This window comes from Lissotriton helveticus, chromosome 2_1 (genome assembly GCF_964261635.1).
Source record: "Lissotriton helveticus chromosome 2_1, aLisHel1.1, whole genome shotgun sequence".
In the NCBI taxonomy this organism is placed as follows: domain Eukaryota; kingdom Metazoa; phylum Chordata; class Amphibia; order Caudata; family Salamandridae; genus Lissotriton; species Lissotriton helveticus.
The window spans coordinates 647,648,275-647,671,870 of NC_136059.1; the positions used below are offsets into that span (position 1 = coordinate 647,648,275).

A 23,596-nucleotide genomic window follows, 5' to 3' on the forward strand; every position below is an offset into this window, starting at 1 on the left:
AAGTTAATTAGAGATGCGATCGATATGTGCTTTTGGACAGTAATGATAGGTATTACCATTGATCGTCTGATTTTACTGGAAGGAGCTGTCAACTATGAGCATATACTGTCCTCGAAGACCAGTATCTTGAGTTATCCATGTATGTGCCCAAGGTTATTAGAATTTTGTAGAAATCACTGTGTATAGCGTTAAGATTTGTTCTGCTACCTTATCCATCTAAGAAAGAGAGGAGGCTGCACATATGTCTTTTGGGCATTCTTAAGGTTCAGTTTAAACTTCCATGGACACATAGCCTTTGACCAGTTTACCACCATCGACCACCCGTTGGTAGTTCCTGGCAGTCATTTTTCCCAATTTCAAAAGACAATGGTAACTGGTGTGTATCATAATTGCAGAAGAAATGCCACCGTAATTGTTGTCCAGTTATAGCAAAATGGAGCCTGGGGCACCACCAAGTATGTGGAATAAGTGGGTTCACTCCCGTCCCTGGTGTGCATTTGTGACAACATGTAAAGCGGAATTCCATGGTGGTATCAGCAAATGTGCTTTAGATAACGCATAATTAGCCTTCTCCTGCAATCTGGTTTTGGGCTTGGACCTTTGCAAGTTGTTTTTGTTCGAAGATGTCCCTTGAGTAGAGATGTGGCGTTACTCCTCCTCTTGTTGCAAATTGCTCTTGGACACTGACTCCATGTTGGGTTGTTTTTTTCCTGATCATGCTTGGATGTGTACAGAAAGGGCTCAGAGTTCACCTTTTCAGTCACATGTTTTTCATCAGGTCTGTTAAGTTACCTTTCTTTCATATTGCGTGAGATGCAACCAATCTCCTGTACCATTGTCGCCCTGATGAGATGACACCAACAGACTGATGTCGCCATGGGCCCCATGCCCATCGGAGCAGCAAACGGCCTACTGCCCTTCCTCACCAGAGAATCCTGCACAGGTGATGAAACCCACATAACTGCCTCTCTGCCACCCAAAATATCCCCGGGCAAACCACTAAAATGTGCAGTCACAGCCTGCACAATGACCACGGTAATGCATCTTGCCTTCTAGTATTGAAGGCAAAGGCATTGGGCATGCAGGATGATGCAGCAGCAGACCACTCTAGTCACCACAGACATCTTTGGTGAATAGTACCCCTTTGTGCAACTGTTGGCGTGCCCAGGGATGGTGTCGTCGAGCAGTGCGGCGAACAACAGATGCAGGATTCTGATCCTGCACCAAGGGCTCGCCATCAAATGAAGACCAAACCCAGTGCCACGAGTATACCTTCAGCCTCTGAGGCCCACATTACCAAGCAGAAGGCACACAGAAATTCCCATGCGAAGCGGTTCACCACTAGCAAGGGAGTTGGGCATTGAGCATGGACGCCAAGGCAAGCCAGGGCTCTGCCAACTTCAGACTTGAATAAGTATTGGCAACTTGGGGACCAGTTCACCGCCCTACCAAAAGTGTTATTATTGTTTATATTTTGAACAACTGTTGCCTGCCTCTGATGACCAGCTGCCAAATGGCCATTAACTAAATGCATTCAAACACAATCGAGAAGCTTCAAAGCAGAGTAAATATACAAAAGGTTGTACATAGTACATCAAGAGGAAATGAAACCAGAAACTCCTGTAGTTGATTCTGTGTATCTTTAATCAATTTCTTCTTTACAGAATACAGATAAGTGCAGCCAACACGTTTCAGCTGCTAGCAATCTGTTCACATATCGCAAACGCAGAATGCTGGTGGTTGGAATACACGTTGCTGAATGCGGCCCCTATATGGATTGACAACATTTCCTACTTAAATGGCATAAAGACCTGTTCTCTTGCCTACCGGCACCTGACTTGATTACTGCTACAAGAGCTTTGATTAAATACTTTTGTGTCAATTGCAACACCATATCTGCTCTCTCCTGCGTGCTCGATCTGACACAGGATCTTGCCCTGAGGAAGCCTGTAACCAGACGAAACGCAATCGCTGCACTTTTGCGTATTCAGTGAAGAACTAATTGATTAAGATACACAACTAAAGGATTTTCTAGTTTAATTTCTTTTGATGTTCTTTGTACTAATTTGTGTATATGCACTCTGCTTTGTTGACTACGGATTGTGTAATAACTTTGCAGCCAGGCAAGCTTCGAGCCTGGTACGTTCCAAGGGCACTGAACACTGAATGTCCTTGCTAACAGCTCCTTTGGCACCCAAGATCCTGTATCAAAATTGGCCTTGACGCCAAGCTGAAGCCAATTTCCATCCATGCCCGAGACAAAAACCTCAACGATTCGATCCTGGAGAGGTTCCAACAGGAACTGGATGCCAGACAAAAGCACCTGTTTATCCACCCACTCACAGGCAAACTTATGGCAAAATCTCCACCACCTCTGGAGCCTTTTTTTTGCTTTAAGGAGGAAATAAAGTTCAAGCAGGAACCGGCTACCAAGATTCCTTCTTCAGAGCTGGCACCAATGAAGTGCCAGGACAGAGCCACCAGTCCTCTTTCTTTGCCACACGTCCTCTTTCTTTGCCACACGTCCTCTTCCACACATCCTCCTCCTTTGCCACACAGTCCCCTTTCCACTTCCACCACCACTCCAGAGCCTTCCTACCACCATGCCCATGCACACCTCCCCCACTGACTCAAGAGTCACTGAAAAAGGCCCCCTCTTTCATTTTCAAACCCAGGTAGCCCCAATAGCCTATTTGCCTTGGATCAGATTATCAGCACACTAAAGAATATCACATACCTAAAAGCTAACAATTTCTTCCCGAAAGCACCAATCTAGCTCTGCCTTTCTGATTCCCATAGAAACTATCAGACATCATTTGTCTGTGTAAATCTAATTGTTTGAACAAAAAGCAAGAAACTTTACCTTTAAGAGGGCTGTTGATATTTTGTGGAGAGAGGTTTCTCTTTAAAAATATTTTTCGAGACCCTGCACATATGTGGGGTTTTTCTGTGTTTAGGAATTCAAGAAAAATTTCCATTATGCTGAACCAGAACCTTTATCCTCTTTAATGACAATCTAGCAGCTGATAGTAGTAAAACCTACAAAACAAATCAAAGTCTATGATAACATTTGACGCTGTGAGGATAGAGCTAGACTCAGTGAAATGAAATTTACTGGTAAGTAATCTGCGCAAGGAGTACTGCATAATTAGTATGCCTATATCCTTTTATGCTTGTTTTCTTTTATTATATTCTGTTCTGAAAGAAGTAATAGAAATGACCTTCATCCTCCTTAAACGTCCCACATACTTATAATGATCTGCTGTACTTCAATCTTTCTTGGCGTGTGTAAACCTCTCACAAACAAAGGTTGAGGTTTTTGTACCCCAGGAGTTAAGGTGGAGTTCTGACAAAAGAGTGCCATGCTGGTGCAGTAGTCCTCTTTTCAAAATTGACCTGCTGTACAGTGGAGTTCCAAGTCTGTAGAGAGGAGTGGGGCGGAGCCTATTTTTATTGATATAAAGGTAATTGCTCGTTCACTAAAGACTAGGAGTTGTAATATTTATTATTATTTTTTAAAGAATGTACCGGAGCTTCCAGACACTACAGAACCTACACGAACTGACTTGCCCCGCGATCTAGCAGCTTTGCATGAAATGTGTGTTACATATTCAGATGACCTTCGGACACTCAGCAATGAACGAGGCGCACAGCAGGTGAGACTGCCATGTTTTATTGACCCAAAATACAGTGGACAAAGTTTATTTTCCCATAATAATCACCAATTGAACATTTTCCTTTTTGTAACATTAGTAAAATCACAAACCCACATATGCCAGGAGAGCAGTTGTCAGCTCCCTTCAGCAAATACAAATTTTCAAATATGTTCTGTATTTTTTCCTCACATATAGAAGTTCTGAGGCCCCTCAGGATACAATTTGGGATAGGAAATCTAGTGGAGGATTTTGTGTTCAAGCTCTAGTATGTGGGAGGGGGGTAGAATAATGTCCTTAAATATGGGTCACCAAACAAAGAAAAATCTAAAAATTGAAGATGCAGACACCATCTAAAATACATATGATTTACTAAATTAATTTTCATTAGGACCATTGAATCGTCCTTATCAAATATTTGATTTAAACATTGAAATATTTTTTAAACAAACTCCCTTGGAGGCACCTTCTACCCCTTGACCATCTAAAAGTAGCAAAACAAATTCATGAATGCTGATTTATAGAGTGACTAGAAATAATTCGCGTGAATCCTGTCATTTTGGTACTAGATAAAACCACGAGGTAAACCACTGCTCTCGGGTTGTTACAGTCAGTTCATGTAACCTTAAGTGTCTGCTGAAACACATTAAAGTGTCATCAGGATTTGTATTGCAATATAGAATTTCTGTAGCATTTTTCTACCTCATGGCGTCCTCCCAAACAGCTAGATGTCTGATACAGACATCTAGCTGCAGATTACTTACTTTTGAGCTTCCAGGCATCAGGCTGGATCCGAAAGATTTTTGATAACAGTATCCCTGCGTGCCAATAGATGGCGTTAGTCGACTTCACATGACATTGTAAGCGTCTGGTTCGTTGTCGTGATGTCCGCGTCGCCTATGTAGGCGCCATCCTGACGCGTTGACACCAGTTCTTTTCTTTCTTTATTTTATTTTGGAAGTTTTATATAGCGCAAACTTGATCCAGGTGGGTATCAGAGCACTTTACAATTTGGACGGGAATTACAAGAGTATACATAATACAACAAAAAAGTTGTGCAACATAGTTAAGTATGTGGGATACAGGCCATGGAGAAGAAAATTCGATAATCTTCGCTACATAAATGAGCATGGCAGACGAGTACTGGGATTCAATGGTGTCCAACAATCTTATTGTCAATCAGGTGGTAATCAGTGAGCAGTGGGCCAGAGCTGATTAAGGCAGAAACGTAGCAATTGGGACTTTTTTTACTTCCTTTTTGGAGGTAGTCGTCAAAGAAATTTGTCAGACTTCCGGAGGAAGAGAGTTCCAGATCTTTGGAGCAGCGCCTGATAAGGCTCTGAGACTTGGTCTCATTTTGTGAAAGATCTGTGGTTGTAAGAGCCCTGAGCTTGCACTTCTTGACTGTCTGCAACCTCCAGACAGTTCTAGGTTTTTACTAGATACGTGGGAGTCTTAAGATGTAGGGATTTGTGAGTCATGCAGGCTATCTTTAGCTGTATTCTGGCCACGTATGGCAGCCAGTTTAGGGATTTGAGGCTGGGGATGATGTGCTTGTTTCTCATTGAACCAGTGAGCAGTCTAGCAGCTGTATTAATGATTGCTTTTAGAGAGGCCAAGCTATATTTGGGAGGTCCACAGACCTTGGAACTACCATAGAGTAGCCTAGGCAGCACCAGAGCGTGCATTGCCATCTTGAAGTCCTCTTGTCCAAGGAAAAGTTTTAGATTCCTTAGGGTGTTCATCTGGTGTTTAGCCCCCTTGCTTAAATTGCTAATATGATTCTGCATGCTCAGGTGCTTATCCAGTGTGATTTGAGGGATTTTGTAGAGTCACAAATTAAGGGAGTGCGGGTGAAGGCCCTAAGATGTTTTCAGCCAGTCGTTGATCTTTGATGTGTGATTAGGTGGAGCAACGAGAAGGAATTCCGTTTTGGAGGTGTTGAGCATGAGCTGGTTGTCTTGGGCAGCAGGATCCCTTAGAAATCCGGCAACCACATCAAGAATTGTAATTGTATGAGGACCTGGGTGGTGATAGCAGCCTGGACACCTCTCCAGATTCTGGCATGCTGTCTCACCCTAACTTGGTTATGGGGGAGTGGGCTTCTTTTGCAATGGTGGTGCGTATGGCTGCAGAAGACTTGGACCTGTAGCTTCCTATGGTGGCAGTCAAGACTAATGTCATGATGGAGGTCTTGTAGGCAGGCGTCTTTACCTCAGAACCCCTGCTGCCTTTCAACAAGGCCTTCCCTGACATTCTACTGGGCACGTGGTCCAAGCCCAGCACAGAGGCTCCTGTGAATAGAACTATCTGATATAGATGTCTAGCCGCAGGTTCCTTAACTTAGAATATCCACAGGCATCATTCTGGTCTGGAAAATTGTGCGCAGCAGCACCTCTGCGCGCCGGGGGGGTAGCGCTGTACGCCTCCACCCTGACGTCGTCCATGGACGTGACGTCAGCGGAGCCATATATGCACCGCCACGGCGTGCCGACTCAGTTTTCTTCTTTTCTGCATCACAATGCGGATCCTGGAAACCAGCAGTTCCTGGCCGAGATTTGGGCCGTCTCCGCACCGTTTGTCCCGTACCGGAACAGTGTGCAATGCCCTCCGGGCTCAAAGCCCGTGAGGCCTGTGCGCGTCAGATGTCGGGCACTGATCTGCACCTTATTTGCATGTGGTGTCTTGGTGTGGGCCACGATTGCAAACAATGCGGCGACTGTCAACAGATAAAGCTGAAGTCCCTACGGGAACGCCGTATGAAGCTGTTGGCCGCACGGCTGTCTGGCCCAGCCTCTTCTCGTCACCTCTCCCCCTCTCCAGAGGGGCGCCCTAAAAAAGGTAAGCAGAGCCACAATTGTCCACTGAGTCCACCTCCCGTAGGCTTGCCGCTGGCACCCATTCCTCTCGTAAGGGGTCAGCTAAGGGCGCCCATAGGTCACCTCGTCCATACCATCCTTTTCCAGGAGTTGGAGCGGTGTGCGTCCAAAGGGAGGCCTACTCCTGGGCTCTACAGGCCTTCTTTGAGTCCCCCTCTCTCCCTGGCGCGCCTTCGGGCCCCACAGAAGCGGCGGATCCTTCACTGACCAGGGTTGTGTGCACAGACTCCTGAGCCGGGACGACAACGTTGGGCCGTTGCCCAGACCGTCCTGGTTGCTCTAGCCCCCTCCGCCAGTCAATGCATAGTCCTGTGCGGCTTCCTGTGCGGACGGCGGAAGCATCATCGGCGATTCCGGGCTCGAAGCTGGGCTCCACGTCGGACCCGAAGCCGGGCTCGATGTCCAAACCCACACCCAGCTCTACGCCTGATCCCACGTCTGGGGCAACGCATCATCCGACGCCGGTCGAGGTAGCGTCCCTTGTGGAGGCCGTCGACGTCCAGTCGACTCCGACATGGCGCCCACCGACACCCCTGTCGACGCATCCATCGGCGCCGGTGTCCATCGGTTCACCGACACCGGCGTCCATGCCTGGAGTTGACCTCGCTTCTGTCTCCTCAGCGGGGTCAGGAGACACCGGTATCCGCTGCAGCCCTTTCAGAAGCTGCTGCTTCCCCTGGCCGGGGGCCACTGGTGCAGGTCCCTAGTGTGGCATGGCCTTCGGTTCGTTTCCCAGTTCTGTTCTTTATGGCAACTGGGAGGATTAGTCTCCAACCGTCTCCTACAGACGGCCTCTTGTCCCCTCCTATGGTGACTACTGGGCTAGGGGGCGCCTATGCGCGGACTATCAACCAGGCGGCTGCTATCCTCAGCTTTCAACCTCCTGTGGTACCCCTCATACCTGGTCCCTTAATGGATCTGCTTCATCTCGAGCCCTTGCTACCCCTTGGGGGTGCTTTATTAGAAGTCCTGAGTGGAGCATGGGCACAGCCCTCTTCCGAAGCCCTGGTTGATTGGGCCATTGCTGGTAGGCACCGTCCTGCCCCAGGGGATCCACTTTGCCTGTCCCTCCACCCTACTGCTCAGGGCCTGGTATTTCAGGCGTCTTTTACGCTACAGGACTCCTCCGCTTTGCCCTTGTTTCCTCCCACCCAGGAATCCCAGTGACTGGATGCATGTGGAAGACAGCTTTTTGCTACTTTTAGCGCGGCCATCCGTGCTTTAAACACTACATGCGTGTTTGCACATGCGTCCTCCGCACTCTGGGACTCCATGGCTAACCTTCCTTCCCTTCCGGAGGAATTGCGTCAGGAGCTTCTCCGTCTTGTCCTTCACGGCAAGGAGATGACACATTTTTCAATACGCTCCTCCCTGGATACCACAGACTCTGTGGGCCGTGCTCTTGCACGGTCAGTGGCTTTGCGCCACCATGCCTGGATGCGCGACAGTCAATTCCCTGATAATATTCGGGAGAGCCTCCAAAGCATGCCGTTTAACGGAATAGACCTTTTGGGGTCCCACGCGGACTCTGCAATTTTCAGGCTTCTGTCAGGGCTACTGTAATTCTGCTGTGTCACTGACTGACTTTCTTCTTGGTTGCGGGTCTTCCTTTAGGGCTTGGGTTTTATCAGAGACAGGTTGGTGTCTCTGTATGGTCTGTACAGCTGTATGGCTGATTGTTTTGTTTTCAGTCCTCTGACTGTCTGTTTTGCCAAGAGGACCCCCCTTCTTGCCAGGGGTTGAACCTTGCCCTATGTGGGGTATTGGCTGGTGGCAGGTGTCTGCATTTGCCTTTGTTTGCTCCTGTGGAGTTTTCATTATGGGTATCCCTCTGGGATTCATATACCACTTTACTGCGTCCCGCAGGGTCACATCGCTCTGTTGTCTGTGGTGCTTCCACTCCTGCTCTAGGTCTATGCTGTGTAGTATCTACCTTGCATGGCCTGGCATCCTGCTTTTTGTCACATGGTCCGTTCCTTGACATCAGCCCCTTCTGGGTTGTTCTCGCCGGTAAGGAGTTGCCGTGGGCCTCTCTGTTATACGATCGTTATGGCCTTTTGGCTTATTCCCCTGCAGTTCTCTCCACATCCCAGCTGCTTCCACGCAGGGATTACTACGTTCTGCGGGCATTCTTAATGTGGCAGACTCGTGGAGCCGGTTCTCCTTGAACTCTACTCTTTCTGGCTTCTAGGACCTGTGAGTTGGTCCTGAGTACTCCCTTGTTAGGCTCGCCTTTTCTTCTAATTGTCCTGCGAGGGGACTACTCTCTCTACCGGACCAGAGGCAGACGCTGCTTATAGCCTGGACTAGTTCCACTTTCTGTATACATGCAGGTACTTTTGAGCGTACCCTAGTCCCTGGGTTTGGCCGGGGTTCGGCAATCTTCTTGAGGCTGTTTCTGCATCATGATCTTCCTACTGGCTTGTGCGGGCTTTTCTGCCTTGGTCTTTGCACTGTGCTCTTACATCACCAGCTCTTCTCTGGCGTTTGTGGCCCGTTGCCTTCTTGATATTGTGTGCATCTCAGCTGTTCCTGCAGTCTTGCTTCCTGGTGCTCTTCTGTTATGGTGCTACAGGCACCCTCTGGCCGTGTATGAGCGTCCTTCTGGTTGTGTATGGGCATCCTTTCAATGCTCTCCCACTTGTCTGGCTGGCGAGGGTTTCTGCAGTACACTTACTCTGTGGTACATGCGAGGGTGGTACGCGCTCTCTCCACCATACCACTTACCAGTCTTTTGGGCCCATAGGTACAGTTCTACTTTTTGCGAGGTGCTGAACCCCCTTTTCACGCCAGTCTCATTACTGGGTGTGTTTTTGTTCCATATCGGCCCTTGCTGGGCAGGGTTCAGTATCCTGCTGCCTTCCTATATTTACAGGAGCAGGTTCACCAGTGTTTTACGCTGTTCGAGTTGTTTAGCTGGGGCTGGCTCTGACTTCTTGTCAAAACCTTGGATCCTGCGGATTCTTCATGCCCCCTTCATGCTGCATTCAGTAGGTCCCTTATTCCGATCTGACATCTCCTTTTGGGTGACGCCTTTTGGTAGTTTGTCCTTACTCCTGGGTTCTGGACTGGTTGTCCTTCACTGTCGTATATTGCGGTTGCAGCCTTTCTGTCGGCTGCTGTGATGGTTCACCAAGGAGCTATGGCTCAGTGGCAAGTCTTGTGCCTCTGGTGGCACAAGCTCACACAGGCCAAGGGTTTGAATCCTGCCTCTGCTCTGCATCTTCTTCTACCTCCGGGGGAGGTTTTGGACTTAACAATTGCGGGGGTCCCTCCCAGAGTGGTGCTCTGTTCTTTTCCCTCCCTCAGTTTACAATATACGGTGCATGGCACTGTCCTTCTATGGTGATGTTTTTCACCATACCTTTATTTTTATTTTTCTGCACACTGTTCCCATGTTTCACAGGTTTTGGTGGTAGCTTCGCATTCTGACGCGGAAAAGTCTTCTGTCGGCGTGGCGGGGCATATATGGCTCCGCTAATGTCACGTCCATGGACGACGTCAGGGCGGAGCCGTACGGCGCCGCCACCCAGCGCTCAGAGGTGCTGCTGCACAACATTTTCTGGACCAGTCTGATGCCTGGGGATATTCTAAGTTAAGGAATCTGCGGCTAGACTATGTCTCTACCAGATACCTCGTTACCGAAGGTAACTAACTTGTTCATTGCCCACCGTCACTGCCTTGCACCGGGCGACCCAGCTTTCCTCTCCGCCCATTACAACCACACAGAGCTTGGTGGTCCAAGCATCCACTTCCCGTGGCACGTTCCATTCTGCACCCACGGACAAGTAATCCAAAAGGCTGGACAACTTTGGTAAGATTTTTTCTTCCACCAGCCTAGCATTGTGCTTGGTAAACACAGCATGACTCTTGGACCATTATTCCCATTCACTGTGGGATACGGTTGCACAAGTGCTGCCAAGAGTCTCGAAGGAGGACCGGGCTCTCCTCTCCCAAGCTGTTTTAGACGCAACAGACTCGCTAGGCAGAATGAGTACCTCGTATGTGGCCGTTAGGCGCCATGCTTGGCTAAGGATATCTGGCTTTTTAGGGGATATCCAAGCTAACCTTACGGACATGCCCTTTGATGGCTCACATCACTTCGGAGACCAGGCAGATGCAGCACTTGGGCGCTTTAAGGACTTGCGGGCAACTACCAAGTCCCTAGGTCTTACCACATCATCCCGGCCTGTGTCTGCCTTTCGTGGCTACAGAAGGAGTTTCCAACCACCCCAACCCTATTCCAACCAGAACCCAGTAACCTCTCCGGGCCATGGATGCGGTTCAGCCTGACCTCGTGGGTCGGGTGGCCAGGAGTAGTGTCAAGCCACACACCCCCTCCTCCACTGCAAAACCTTCCTTATCTGATCCCTCCAGATCATGGATGTTCAGTTGGTGGTAGGATACGCCATCACCTCCACCACGTGCAAGATATCACCTCGGACAGGTGGGTGTTGCAAATAGTCCCACGGGACTACTCACTCCCTTTCAAGACTACCCCTCCCTCCATGCCTTCAACATACGATCGGCTGATGGAGGATCGCCTTGCCTTACTCCACTAGGAGCTATAGAGAAGGTTCCTGGCCCAGAAATAGGCTGTGGGTGCTATTCTCGCTATTTTATGGTTCCAAAAAAGGACCAAGGCCTTCATCCTAACCTTGACCTCAGGGCCCTCAACTACTTCCTCAAAAAGGAGAAGTTCAAGATGCTCACCCTTGCTCAGGTCCTGTCTGCCCTGGATCCGGAAACCTGGATGGTAGCGTTGGACTTGCAGGACATCTATTTCTATATCCCAGACCTGCCTACCCATCGCTGCTGCCTGCGGTTTATGGTGGGCAATGAGCACTTTCAGTTTACTGTGCTCCTCTTCTGCTTCACTCGCGCCCCTCAGGTATTCACCAAGGTGATGGCAGTGGTCACAGCCCATCTGCGGAGATCAGCAGTTCAAGTCTTCCCCCTATCTTGACAACTGGTTGTTGAAGGTGGGCTTGTCCCAAGCAGTCCTCTCTCACCTCCAGATTGCGGCGAACCTCCTGCCTTTACTGGGGCTTACTATCAACGTGCCAAACTCATTCCCGAATCCCTCTCAAACGCTCCCTTTTCATAGGAGCCGTTCTGAACATGGTGCAGTTTCTGGGCTTATCCTCCCAAGCATTGAGTCCAGGATATTCAGGCTACGATACAGATGCATCTGAATGAAACAGGTTAGTATTAGATTCCGTACCTTAGAATATCCCCAGGCGTCAGACTGGATCCGGAAAGTTTTGCGTAGCAGTACCTCTGCGCGTCGGTAGGCGTCGTCCACGGCTCTGCGTCCGTCGTTGGCGCCGTGATGACGTCGTCGGAGTACTTAGACGCCGGCCGCCCTCGTGCGCTGACGTCAGTTCTTCTTTTTTTCGCGCCAGTAAGCGCCGATCCGGAAAAAGTGGTACACTTAGTCATTTTTTGACTAAACTTTTTCAATCTTTTGATGTGTTTTTCGAGTCGAACGACTCCATCGGTGCCGGTAGGGATGCCCGGATTCAACCCTGTGCCGACTGCGATCGCCGGTGCCTACATTGTTTGGGGTTAGACCACGAAGACAAGTCGTGCCCCGTGCCGTTCGAGGTCCCGGTCCAGGAGGAGGTCGAGGGACCAGTCGCGGGGCCTGAGTCATCACAGCTCGTCGAGTGGAGGAGGTACGCCATCACCTCCTCCACTGGTGCACCATCACATCGGACAGGTGGGTGATGCAAATCATCCGAAGGGGCTACTACCTCCCCTTCGAGGCGACCCCTCCAGCCATGCCACCGCAATACCACTGCGTGTCGGGGGCTCACTTGAATCTTCTGCAGGAGGAAGTTACGACCCTCTTGGCCATTGAGCGCGTTCCTGGGCCAGAAGTAGGGTGTGGTTACTATTCCCACTACTTTCTGGTTCCCAAGAAGGGCAAAGGGGGCCTACGCCCTATCTTGGACCTCCGGAACGTCAACGGCTTCCTCCGGAAGGAGAAGTACAAGATGCTGACTTTGGCTCAGGTCTTAGCTGCCCTAGACCCAGGAGACTGGATGGTAGCGTTGTTGCAGGGTTTCTGTACTCACACAGAACTGTGCACAGAGGAGTGGAACCTCGGCAAATTAGGATGTCCCAAAACTTACCTTAGCAACCAACTCACCCCTTACCGAGCTAGCTACAGTGTCTCATTGGACATATCAAACACCCAATGTTTAGACAAACCAGAACATGAACTTACAGTACCTCAGGGTACGTGGGACTCATGAACACTCTTTCGTTATATTATCATTACAAACCAGATCATGGAGTAAAGAAGACACATGTGCATTTGAAATGTTTATTTACTAATGCCGTCTTCTCAGGCGCAGTATCTTTGATAATACAAGTATACTTATTATCAGTAGCAAAATTATCAGCATAGTTACTAAGACATAAAAAGCGAATGGTGACAGCATGTTAACATGCTGTAATGAATAAGAGTTAACAACACTTATATCTCACCCTCCCTAACACATATATTATATTATTATCTAAGAAGGTCTCTTTGGGTTGTTTTAGGGCGGGCCCATACCTTAGTGTCCTAGCATGAAGGAATCACATCAGCATACACCAGCTCTCTCTGCATGTGCACCGCATCAAGTGTGTTAACAATTCTCGTGCAAAGCAATATCAATCCCGCCTCAAGCCCAAGTTGGCAAAGGCTGCACTTGTGTTATGACTATGAAGGCGTGGAGATCAGACCTCATAACAATTCCATATCGTGTTGCTCCTGAAACTTCAGCACTCTCCGTGCAGACATGGTTTATTAAACAAGACTGATATCAGAGCAATAACATATTATTCTCACATACACCACGGCAAACCACTAGGTTGAAAGCTAAGTCAACAATTAAGGGTCGTGTGCAGAAGTTGCAAGAAAGGAAAAAATGGCGTTTAAATCTGAAATGTACCTATGCTAACTTAACACGATATAAGGATATATAGGAGCTATACAACACCCCCCCATGATCCGAGAACGGACTAAATAAGGTAACAGAAGTGCCATCACATGAGAGCAGAATCCATTTATAAACGAGCATGAATAAAAATTCAATAATAAAAACTAATGCTAAAAAATAGCCCACAAATATAATGTGGCTCAAGCCAATAGGCAAGCAAAAATAAAATGTCTTGACCAAAAGTCAATAAAATCAAGGAAATGCTATCAATCAGCATGCCAATTTGAGGCAGTGTCTATGATAAGACTGTATATGAAAAGTAAGCTGCAACAGCCTCCAGGAGGAAGTCACTGTCCTCATCCAAAAACAGTTCAGCCATCCAATTTAAAAGATGAAAGGAACATACGTGATCTTCCAGCACCGGATCCTCTATAACCATCAGAGGACAGCTCGGTGGGTTTTCAAGAAAACTTCGTTCCAAGAAACTTTGCGCTGCCGACAACACATCCCAGGGACCCATTAGTCCATGTGCCACCGCCAAGGCCATAATCCTTTCGTCAGAACAAACCAACTCGTGAGCAATGATAGGACTCATCAGTTGATCAAAATCGACGTCAGCAGATATTGGTCCGCAGAGACACAAATCAATGGCCCAAAGGAAATCACAGGTCAGGCAGCGAAATACAGGCTGGACACAGGTGAAATAGGAGAACCGAAAAGATAATCCAAAAGCCGTGCTTAGAGTCGCCAACGGCAGTGTGCCATAATAATCAAGCATGCGGTTGCGAAACCGCGTCAGTAGTAGCTGTGCGTGGACTTGCACAGGAAGGGCATCCATATTTAAAAAGGCAGAAAACCACCAATGCGCCAGCCGCTAAAGCAAGTAAAAACGGGAACCCTCCAAATAAGGATGAAAAAATAGAATGGAAGAAAGCAGGGATGACTCTAAAAATCTTCTCAAAGGAAGTCACGAGACCACCGCTAACAACTTTAAAAAAATGTGCTAGGCCCGTTGTGGAGGATGCGTTAAAGATAGAACGGACCATGGCTCCGAAATGCAAGGGCAAATCAGTGTTTAAAAGAGCCTGAACCTCCGTGCGGGTGTTAGCAATGTGAAGCACGAAAGTTTCACGGGCCGAGCTCAAGGCCACCTCTTTCTGGGACAATAGAGCTCTTATTCTAGCCATGCCGCTGAATTCTGCTCCCAAGGTCGGTATCTGTGGCCAAATGGAAGACTCCCTATGTTCACGTGTGGGAGGATAAAGAACATTTCTGCAGCAAATAACTCGCTCACTAACTGTTACTATGAAAGCTATACCTTTAATTAAACCACAACAGTTTTCATTATTGAGCATTAAATAACTACCATTCTCTAACAATTTAAACGTGGGGATGATAGCAGGAACTGGCGTGCCCTGTAAAACGCAAGCCATATTCGGTCGGTCCTTGTTACATGAACCGTGTAACTGTATGTGTCTGCACATTAAAGAATGATCTGGCGTCTCAGTACACTCATCCCCTGTTAGATAAACCTCTTGTTCATCCTTGAAACATCTGTATGTGTATGGGAGTGACCAGACCTCATGAAGAAAACCGCTACCTAAGGGTTCAAAACGACCTATTGGCACATATTTCATACAATTTGAAAACTTATATAAAGCAAAAGGCAGTGTTATTAAACCGTGGATAAGCCACGTAGCAGCAGTGGCCTCTGCCACAGAAAAAGGTAAAGATTCCAACCTTTCAATATGGAGCATAGAAAAGGAAGCATCACGCATTGAAAGCAAGCGTTGTTTGTCTGTCAAATTAAACGGTGCAAATAAAGAAGAAACATTCATGTATCCCCAGGGAACTTTACCCATTTTCAGAGTCTGAAGTGTCCATGCAAACTGCATGATCGAACGTAATTGATTTTGACCATGGTATAATACAGATACTTCATCATGTACAATATCAACAACAGACGACACAATATTATCTAATGTGTAAATTCTAGAGGAAAGCACGTTAATGCTATTGTCAACAACTGCAAGCACTTTCTCAAGATTCGCCTGATCAATAGCCCTAAGGCGTGAAGCAGCCTCAATCTGTGAGAGTTTCCAAATTTCATTGTAAACACCATATAACCACCTTTTCGACCTGCCACTAGCTGGGCCCTTAATGAAATCATTCAAATCCACGTCTGCATTCAGTTTGGAAAGGTGATACTTTACCGCAGGTAAAGTTGAATGTTTCAGCCAACCTTGACACAACTTGCCAACAGAGTAAGAGGTGACAGTATGACTCAAATCAAAACGGGGATCAGATCTAACAGCCTTAAAACCGTCAGTTATATTTAAAAATCTCTTTTGGCAAGAATCAGCACTACGGTGCCAAAGCAGCCAACCCTTGGGATTCATACTGGAAATGTTAAAGGAGGAATTCAGAAGCAGAGTCTGTATATCTCTAATGGACAATTTAGTAAAATTACTCCAATTCTCATATTCCTCCAACTCCGGGAAAGACGGGGTGTTTAACCTTTTAGATGTAGCCAATCCAAAGCATGTGGTCTGGGAAATGGTTTCATTTAAAAACCACATATGATTTGGGATGAGACATGCACGGTGCAAAGCCTCAGTGCCTTGTACCTGCCAGGCCCTTGAGCCCCAAACTGATTTAAGGTCTATGGTATCCTTCCATAACTCATACCCCCCAGTAACTAATTGATCCAGGAAGGCCTTCGAATACAACAATTTAGTATTTGTAAGTCGAACCTTGGACAGTGGCTGTTTGTTAAATTTAAAATAAAAGGACTCGGGATTGGACTGATTAAAGTCAGTGAAATAAGTATACTTTTTAAGAAACGTTTCTGAACTCCCTTGTGTAGGTGCTGGGCAATGTTCCCACTGAGTAAAATTAACCGCATCCCTTCGGGAAGATGTCTTGTGTAAGAAGTGATTGCCATAATGTTGGTAACAGAACAATTCACCATAATTAGCAGATTCTAAATATAAATCCTCAGCATCAAAAGCAGCATAATATTTCAAATCAGAAAACAAACTCTCCACAGCATTAACATCCCAATCATCAGAACGAATGTTTTGTTTCACCACATCCCCCATATTAACTCTTAGTACATTAGGGACATTAACGACTTCCGTTGGGCCATGAATCTGAAAACGAACTGCATCCCACGCGATTCCATCCAGAACAGGCCACGCTGTGATGTTAACCAAAGTCAAGTCTCTTTTTAATCTATGTGTAGAATGTGAAGAGGAAAGTGGGGCCAAAGTTCCATTTAAATGAGTAATGCAAGTTCTCTCCTCGACATAGTGTCCATTCATAATCCGGAAAAAATAAAACACAAAACCAATTGACATAAAAAGGTACAGTGAAAAAAGGACCAGCCAAATGTATATCCAAGGAGGTATCAAAAAATGTTTTTTAAACAGGCTAGCATATACTGCAATTTTAGAGGGTTTTTTCGAGGCAAGGGAAGCAGAGTCAAATGAAAATCTGGATTCCGTGGCTAAACGAGCTTGCAGGTCAGGCATGGACAAATCAGTGGGGTATGTATAGTCTGTCTCATCAAGGTTAGTTCCTGGTAAATTATTCAATAATGGACTGGAAACAGCAGGTAATTCGATGGCCACCTCAGGTTCATTATTAGAAGCAGTGGGCATAATTGAATTTCTCACAATGGAAGGACAGGAAACAGCCGGTGTCATGCTAAGAAGAATCGGCCACTCTGTGTATCTTGACATTGTCAATAGAAATAAACCTGTTTTCCTTACGACCTGGAAGTGGTGGTAAAATGACTGTTCTTGTGCCCTTCACTCCAAGCACTGGGACCGGAGCTCGATAGGAGGGACCAAACTCTTTCTTGTTGTCTATCTTCTCTCGAACCAGTTCTCCAACTTGGGGTAGCCAGCCAACTACCGGGATCTGCAACGCATCATCCGAAGCGGAGGGCAAATGTTCCTTTGCAAGAGTGTCTCTGGTCTTTTGTAGATTCTGTAAAACATTGCAATGTTCATCTGCGTCAAAGGAAGTGGCGCGAACCACTGAGTCTAGACCGTCAAGGTCAGGGACGAACATCTTGATGCCAAAGAGCATTTCGTATGGGGTCCGCCCACCCAGAGACCTTCTAGGGAGATTATTAAGAGCACGCTGCACGCCATAGAGGTGAGCCAGCCAGTTTCTGCCAGTGCCTATAACTCGGGCTGTCAAAGATTGCTTTAAATCACGGTTCATTCGTTCAACTACACTATTACCCTCAGGTCTGTAGGGTGACGAAAACTTGACTTGGACCCCCATCGAAGTCATGGCATCCTTATACGCCTTAGAGGCGAAAGCCGGACCCTGATCCGAATGGAAGGTACCACAGGCAAAAATCCCTATAAAGATACGCAAATCTCTGATGACAGTCCGGGAATCAGCGCTGCGATGTGGCCATACCCACACAAAGCGTGTGCATGAGTCAACTGCTACTAAGATGTATTTATACGCAGTATCAGATGAAAATGGACCGCAGTGATCTAAATAAACACAGCCTAGTGGTTTATTAGAAATGTACAACTGAGTCTGAGGCGGACGCGTAGCAGTTGAAGGTTTAATCTGCTGGCATATGTCACAAAGAAGGACATAATCACGCGTCTGTTTGTACAGTCCCCGCCACCAGAAACGTTGTTGTAGTTGCGTTACAGTGGCTGAGACGCCCGCATGCGCAGACGCCACACCTTCATGAGCCGCTGTAATCAAGTCTGTTCTGCGATCCGTGTTGGGAATCAGCCGTTCCCCAACATCAGGAATTGTCACAAAAGGAACCTTTTCGGGACTTAAGTGGTATTTATACTTCGAAGGGAATCCCGAAGGATGTTTACTTCCCTTCTCAGAGGCAGCAACCGCTGCCAAGATGTCGCTATCAATCTTGGTTTTAGACCTAGTAACTGCTGCAACTAAGTATGTAGATACTGCTGATTTCGCCGCTTCATCAGCAAGCGAGTTGCCAACAGCGTGAACTCCCACGCGCTGATGACCGAGAGTATGAATCACATAAACGAGTGGCAACATAGCCTTAAGCTCTGCCACTCGAACCCAGATCATTTTATGTTTTATTGTGCTACCCTTGTGTAGGAAGGTTGATCCCTGACTATGGTTGCCCCCAACTTTTTGCCTGGTGTTTTGCTGGTTTTCTGACTTAGTTGACCTGAGGCCCTGCTATTCAGGACCTCAGGCCCACTGCTCTCTCTGTAAAATGGATTCCATGTACCTTAGGTGCATATCTAAATTGGATACTGAGCCACCTTATCAGTCCCTGTACAGTGTACCTTAGGTACCCAGGGCATAGGTGTACCCAGGGCCTACCAGGGGCTGCAGCATGTATTATGCCACCCCTGGCTGGCCATCCAAATCTGACACAACTGGCTGCTTGACAGCTGGGGCAAGGTGGTGTAATCACCCTTTGCTTTAGATATAGTATACCTATATCTAACCCTAAAATGGACACACAGATCTCCTATCAGTCACTCCTATGGCAGGCCTTAACAATCCTGAAGGCAGAGTGCTTGGAATCGTGTGAGATGGTGCTCTAGCATGAGCTGAGCCTGTCTGCGGCTTTCGGGATCCATCCCTTAGCCGTTTCCATGATATCGCATACCATATACTCTTAAGTGCATTATAATCCTCGCGGTTATGTGCCAACTCTGGTATCGCTTTATCAAAACATGTCGAGTAAGGTGTCATACGAATTGGAATACTAACCCCTCGCCAATTCTGGCGACGGGGTTAGCATTCCACCCTTCTAGAGGGACACGACATGCCTGTAACCTATAACCCGGTTAAAAGTCAGACAGAGCCTTAGCATCCACAAAATGGATGCTGCCACCGAGACACAAGTCTGCCCTCCTGCTGCTGGGAGTCCTCCCAGAGCAGGAGATAAGGACAAAGGGTTTCCTGCCAGGGGCGGTGCCAGCACCGTCCCAGACAGGGTTTTGTGTATTGTAGGTAGGCAGGGCTTCAGAGGAAGGTGACTGCACGTGGCACCCCGGTGCTCACTGTGCATAGGCTGGCTGGAACCAGTTCCAGGGTCACTCCAGACCCTGTGCTGGGGAAAAGCCCGCCAAGGAAGTGGGTGCAACCACCCCCCTCCTAGTCCCACCCATAGGGCAGGACTTAGTCGCGTGCCAGCCCCTTTTTACAGGATAAAGGTAGAGACTGGCCCCCTTCCAAATCAGATCATCTTTGAATCCTGAAACTACTTTCTGCGAAAGGAACTCAAGACTTCTTCCTAAGATTTCTCCCTTGTGACTAAGGAGTAGTCACCCTGCATCCGCAGGCACCATCTTAAGAACACTGCGGTCTGCTGTAAGTCCTTCCTCCGGAATCCGACTGCCCAGCTCGACGAGAACCGGCTTCCCTGGCACCTCTGACCTCTACCCACCTCTACAGCCCAGCTGAGAACCGTGGGTGCGACGAGACCTCAAGGGACCGGCCATCTGCAAGACTGCACGACTTCTTTCCAGCAAGCCCGCCGAGTAATCTACTGGTGAGTGCTTTGGGGTCCGAGAAGCCCCGACTCTGAGCAGCTCCAGCTCCGAAGTGCAGCCCCCCAGCATCTCCACGATCTGCGTGGGGCCCTTCTGCTTTCCGCTGCTCACCGCGTTGTTTGGCTACTAGCCCGTTGGCTTGTGGCCTTCCTGACGACGCCCGACGACATTTCTGCTGCTGGTCTGGTTGCTCCAGACTGGCCCTTGCTCCCTTCCAGAAGAGGAGCACCCCGGACCCTCCTGGTCCACTCAAGACGCCATTTTGAGTCCACCGCGTGGGCTTGAATTAGCCAAGGCTTGTTGCCCAATCCTGGGTAACTTCGACGCCAACGACTTCATCCTCCGTGGGACAGCTCGCACCTCCATCCTGGTCGCCGACAACGCCTCCTGGTCCGAGAGACTGCAGGGCCCAGCAGCGCCCACTCACCTGACTGCGGTGACTTCGCCCGGTGCCATCCTGGTGCCCACTTAATCACTGGCTAGTGATTCAAGAACTTGGTCCCCTCTGCTTTCAGGTTTTCTTCTTCCTTGATCCAGGCTTGGATCCATCGAACTTTCCTTCACTGGTCGCCTGCCAGCAACTTCTTCCTTCCAGGCTCCTGGTCCGGCAACGAGATCCCCGACGTCTTTTCAGACCTATGCAGCTGCAGCCCCTGGGCTAGGTAACTTCGGCACTCCGGTGTCCCAGCATAGCCTCACTATCCAAGGGTCAGGATCCACTGTCATTTTCTCCCTACCAGGTCGGGTTCGCCCGTGAACACTAACTTTGTGAATTCTAGCTTCCATAGACTTTGTCCCGCATCCCGCGTGAGAGTGCACACTCTGCACCCGAGTCCCCTGGGCCTCCTAGTAGTAATCTAACGATTCCCTAGTCCAGTCCTAGCGATTCCAAAGCCTATTAGAACTGTTACTTACCTGCTAGTAATTCGCATTCCACTTTTAGCGTATATGGTTTTTCGTGCCCCTCGGGCATTTGTGTAACGTGCTAACTTAAAAGTATTTTCGTAAGAGTTTTGTTGTGTGCTTAGCACCCTGTCCTCATAAAGAGTACAGGGTTGTTGTGATTCTAATAAATACATTGTTTATTTTCATAACACTTGTGTGGTGTCCTTTCACTGGGTGTTCAAGGGGTAATGTGATGGTAAAACAGCTGGCTTAACACGCCCTCTAGAGTCTTAGCCTTAGACTGCTCGTATCCATGCTACTAGGATAGCTGGTCTATAAGGTTGACTTACAACCAATCATCAATAAGGGTTGTTTGGACTGATATATAGTGATCACTAGAATAGTGAGCACTGCACATCAGGCCAACTTCTCACACCTTGGAATCATGAAAATCATTTTGAATCCAAAAGAACAAGTTTTCATTGTAAGACTGGACACAGTAGTAAGAATCACTTACAATTAGAGTAGTAACACTTGGATCTGCGTACTCCAAAGCTAGTAAGAGAGCACGAAGCTCTGCCAATTGTGCGGTGCAATCGCCCAGGGGCAACGTGTGTACCTCCCTGGAAATGAACTCATCATTCAACATAGCACCGACCACAATGGCGCATGCGGAAACGTAGGCATGTTTAGAGCCATGCGCAACCTGCGCCGACCCATCAGTGTAAATGATGCAATGGAAGTCCTCCAAAGGTCGCATCGCCAGAGGAGCAGGATGAACGAATTCATACTGCAAGTACTCCTGCGACCGTAAGGAAGCGTCAAAAATAAACATGACATCCGTGGATGACAATGACGCAGCCCACTGAATCCACCGAGGGTGCAAAGCCTTTGAATTTGGTACACTTGCTTTCGTGACTGCCTCCAAATGAGGACAGGGTGTTACCACTAGCATGCGTTTCCCCTGTGACAGAGCTCGTTCCTTTAGAATAGCCATCTGTACAGCAGTTAAAACCTTTTCTATGGTGGGAAACCGCATCTCAGCCGAAGTGTACAAGTGTGACTTGTAAGCAATAGGTACCGTGTCACCTTCATTAAAAGTGAGGTACGTGAAACCCACCGTCCCAGGAATTATTCTTATGACCAGGTTGGTGTGGTTATCACGAGTCAGTAAATATTTAGAAGCGAGCAGATCAGCCTGCAAGGATTGCAAAATGGCTGAATGCTCAGGCAGCCAGCATGATTTAGAGAAAGTCGGTTGTATCAAAGCATACAAAGGCTTGATACGCTGGGCATATTCCGGAATGTAAGTTCTGCCGAAATTCAAAAAGCCCAGTAAGGATTGTAATTTTTTCAGTGTTGTTGGTGCGCGCAATTGTGCGCACTTCTCCAAGAAGTGAGGAGCCAAACCTCTACCTTCATTGTTGAGCTCATAGCCCAAAAACAACACTGTGTGTTCAGCAATGTGCGATTTTGCAAAGTTGAATTTGTAACCCATGTCTGCGAAGTTGCAAACAAGAGAATTTACACGACACAGATGCTCCCAAATATCGTCGTCTGTGAGATATATGTCATCCACATACGAAAAAGCATCAGGGTCGAGTGCCTCCAGAATAGAGACAATTCGAGCGGTAAATACACCAGGACTATTCTTGTAGCCCATTGGAAGACGCCGGAATTGCTTTTGGACTCCAGCGCTTGTAAAACTGGTCCATTGGGAGCTAAAGCTGTCCAAACTGTGGGCATAAAAACCATTGGATATGTCAAGCGTTGTCTTGAAACGCTTACGCACGAGACTATCCACTAGGGCAGAGCCGTGGGTATTCTGTACAGCACAGTTACGGCAATGCGAGTTTAAATGCCGGTAATCCAAAACCAAACGATATGATCCGTCAGGTTTATTCACAGTAAAAAGGGGATTATTCATCGGTGACACACACGTTTCAATAACTCCCTGATATTCCAATTGTTCAAGGATTTCCGCGACGGAAGATTTTGCTTCACGCCGAATGGGATATTGAGGTTGAGGCTGCGGCTGAGACCGCAACGGAATTTCGTGGCAAGGCGACAATTTATCCCAACCACATTGGTTACGGTACAGAGCCGGCGCGAGAGCCCGAGCCCACTCTTCTGCAAAATGCTGCGCATGCTCTTTCGAGACAGTGTTCGCGAAACTGGGTAGGATCACCTCCTCCCCTCGCGGCGCCGCGAGCACAAAAGGTGGGGGCCAGTCAGCCTCCGAAAGCAAAATATCATATGTAGAAGACAGATTCTCCCAAAATACACCTTTAACGGTACGCTGTATGTCACCTTCAATTAACAGGACAATTTCATATAGTCTTTCAGGGGGAGCAAGTCTCGTATCCGCTGTTTCTATCACAACGTAGACATCAGTCGCTGTCACCCTCAGTAGTGGACGCAGCGCCTCTCTGACTATGGTTATCTCCGCCGCGCTGTCCAGCAAGGTCAGAGCCCACGTCAGATTCCGAAGCCGCGTTCTCACTATCTGTGGCATATCGATGCGCTGTTAAGGCTGCGACTTTCTTTTTCGCAAACTGCGGACGCCTAGGCGTAGAATCCTCCTGCTTCACTGCGCCGTCCGTCTGGCGGGACTGACCACGTCCTTGTTGGCCACCACGTCCACGTCCACCCCCTCCTCCTCCACCGGTCTTCGGGGCCGATGTGTCCTGAAAGGAACGAGGAGAGCGTTGATCAGAACC

The 23,596-nt window shown here is 48.0% G+C and overlaps 1 protein-coding gene across 2 annotated transcripts in view; it reads left to right on the forward strand.

Moving 5' to 3' along the window:
- Nucleotides 1-23,596, forward strand: part of RASA1 (RAS p21 protein activator 1) — a 1,157,575-nt gene that overhangs the window by 1,066,435 nt on the left and 67,544 nt on the right. For both annotated transcript variants that reach the window (XM_078675333.1, XM_078675334.1), the window contains one exon: nt 3,522-3,656. In XM_078675333.1, the coding sequence (XP_078531459.1) occupies nt 3,522-3,656 (135 nt within the window). The remainder of the gene's footprint in view (nt 1-3,521; nt 3,657-23,596) is intronic.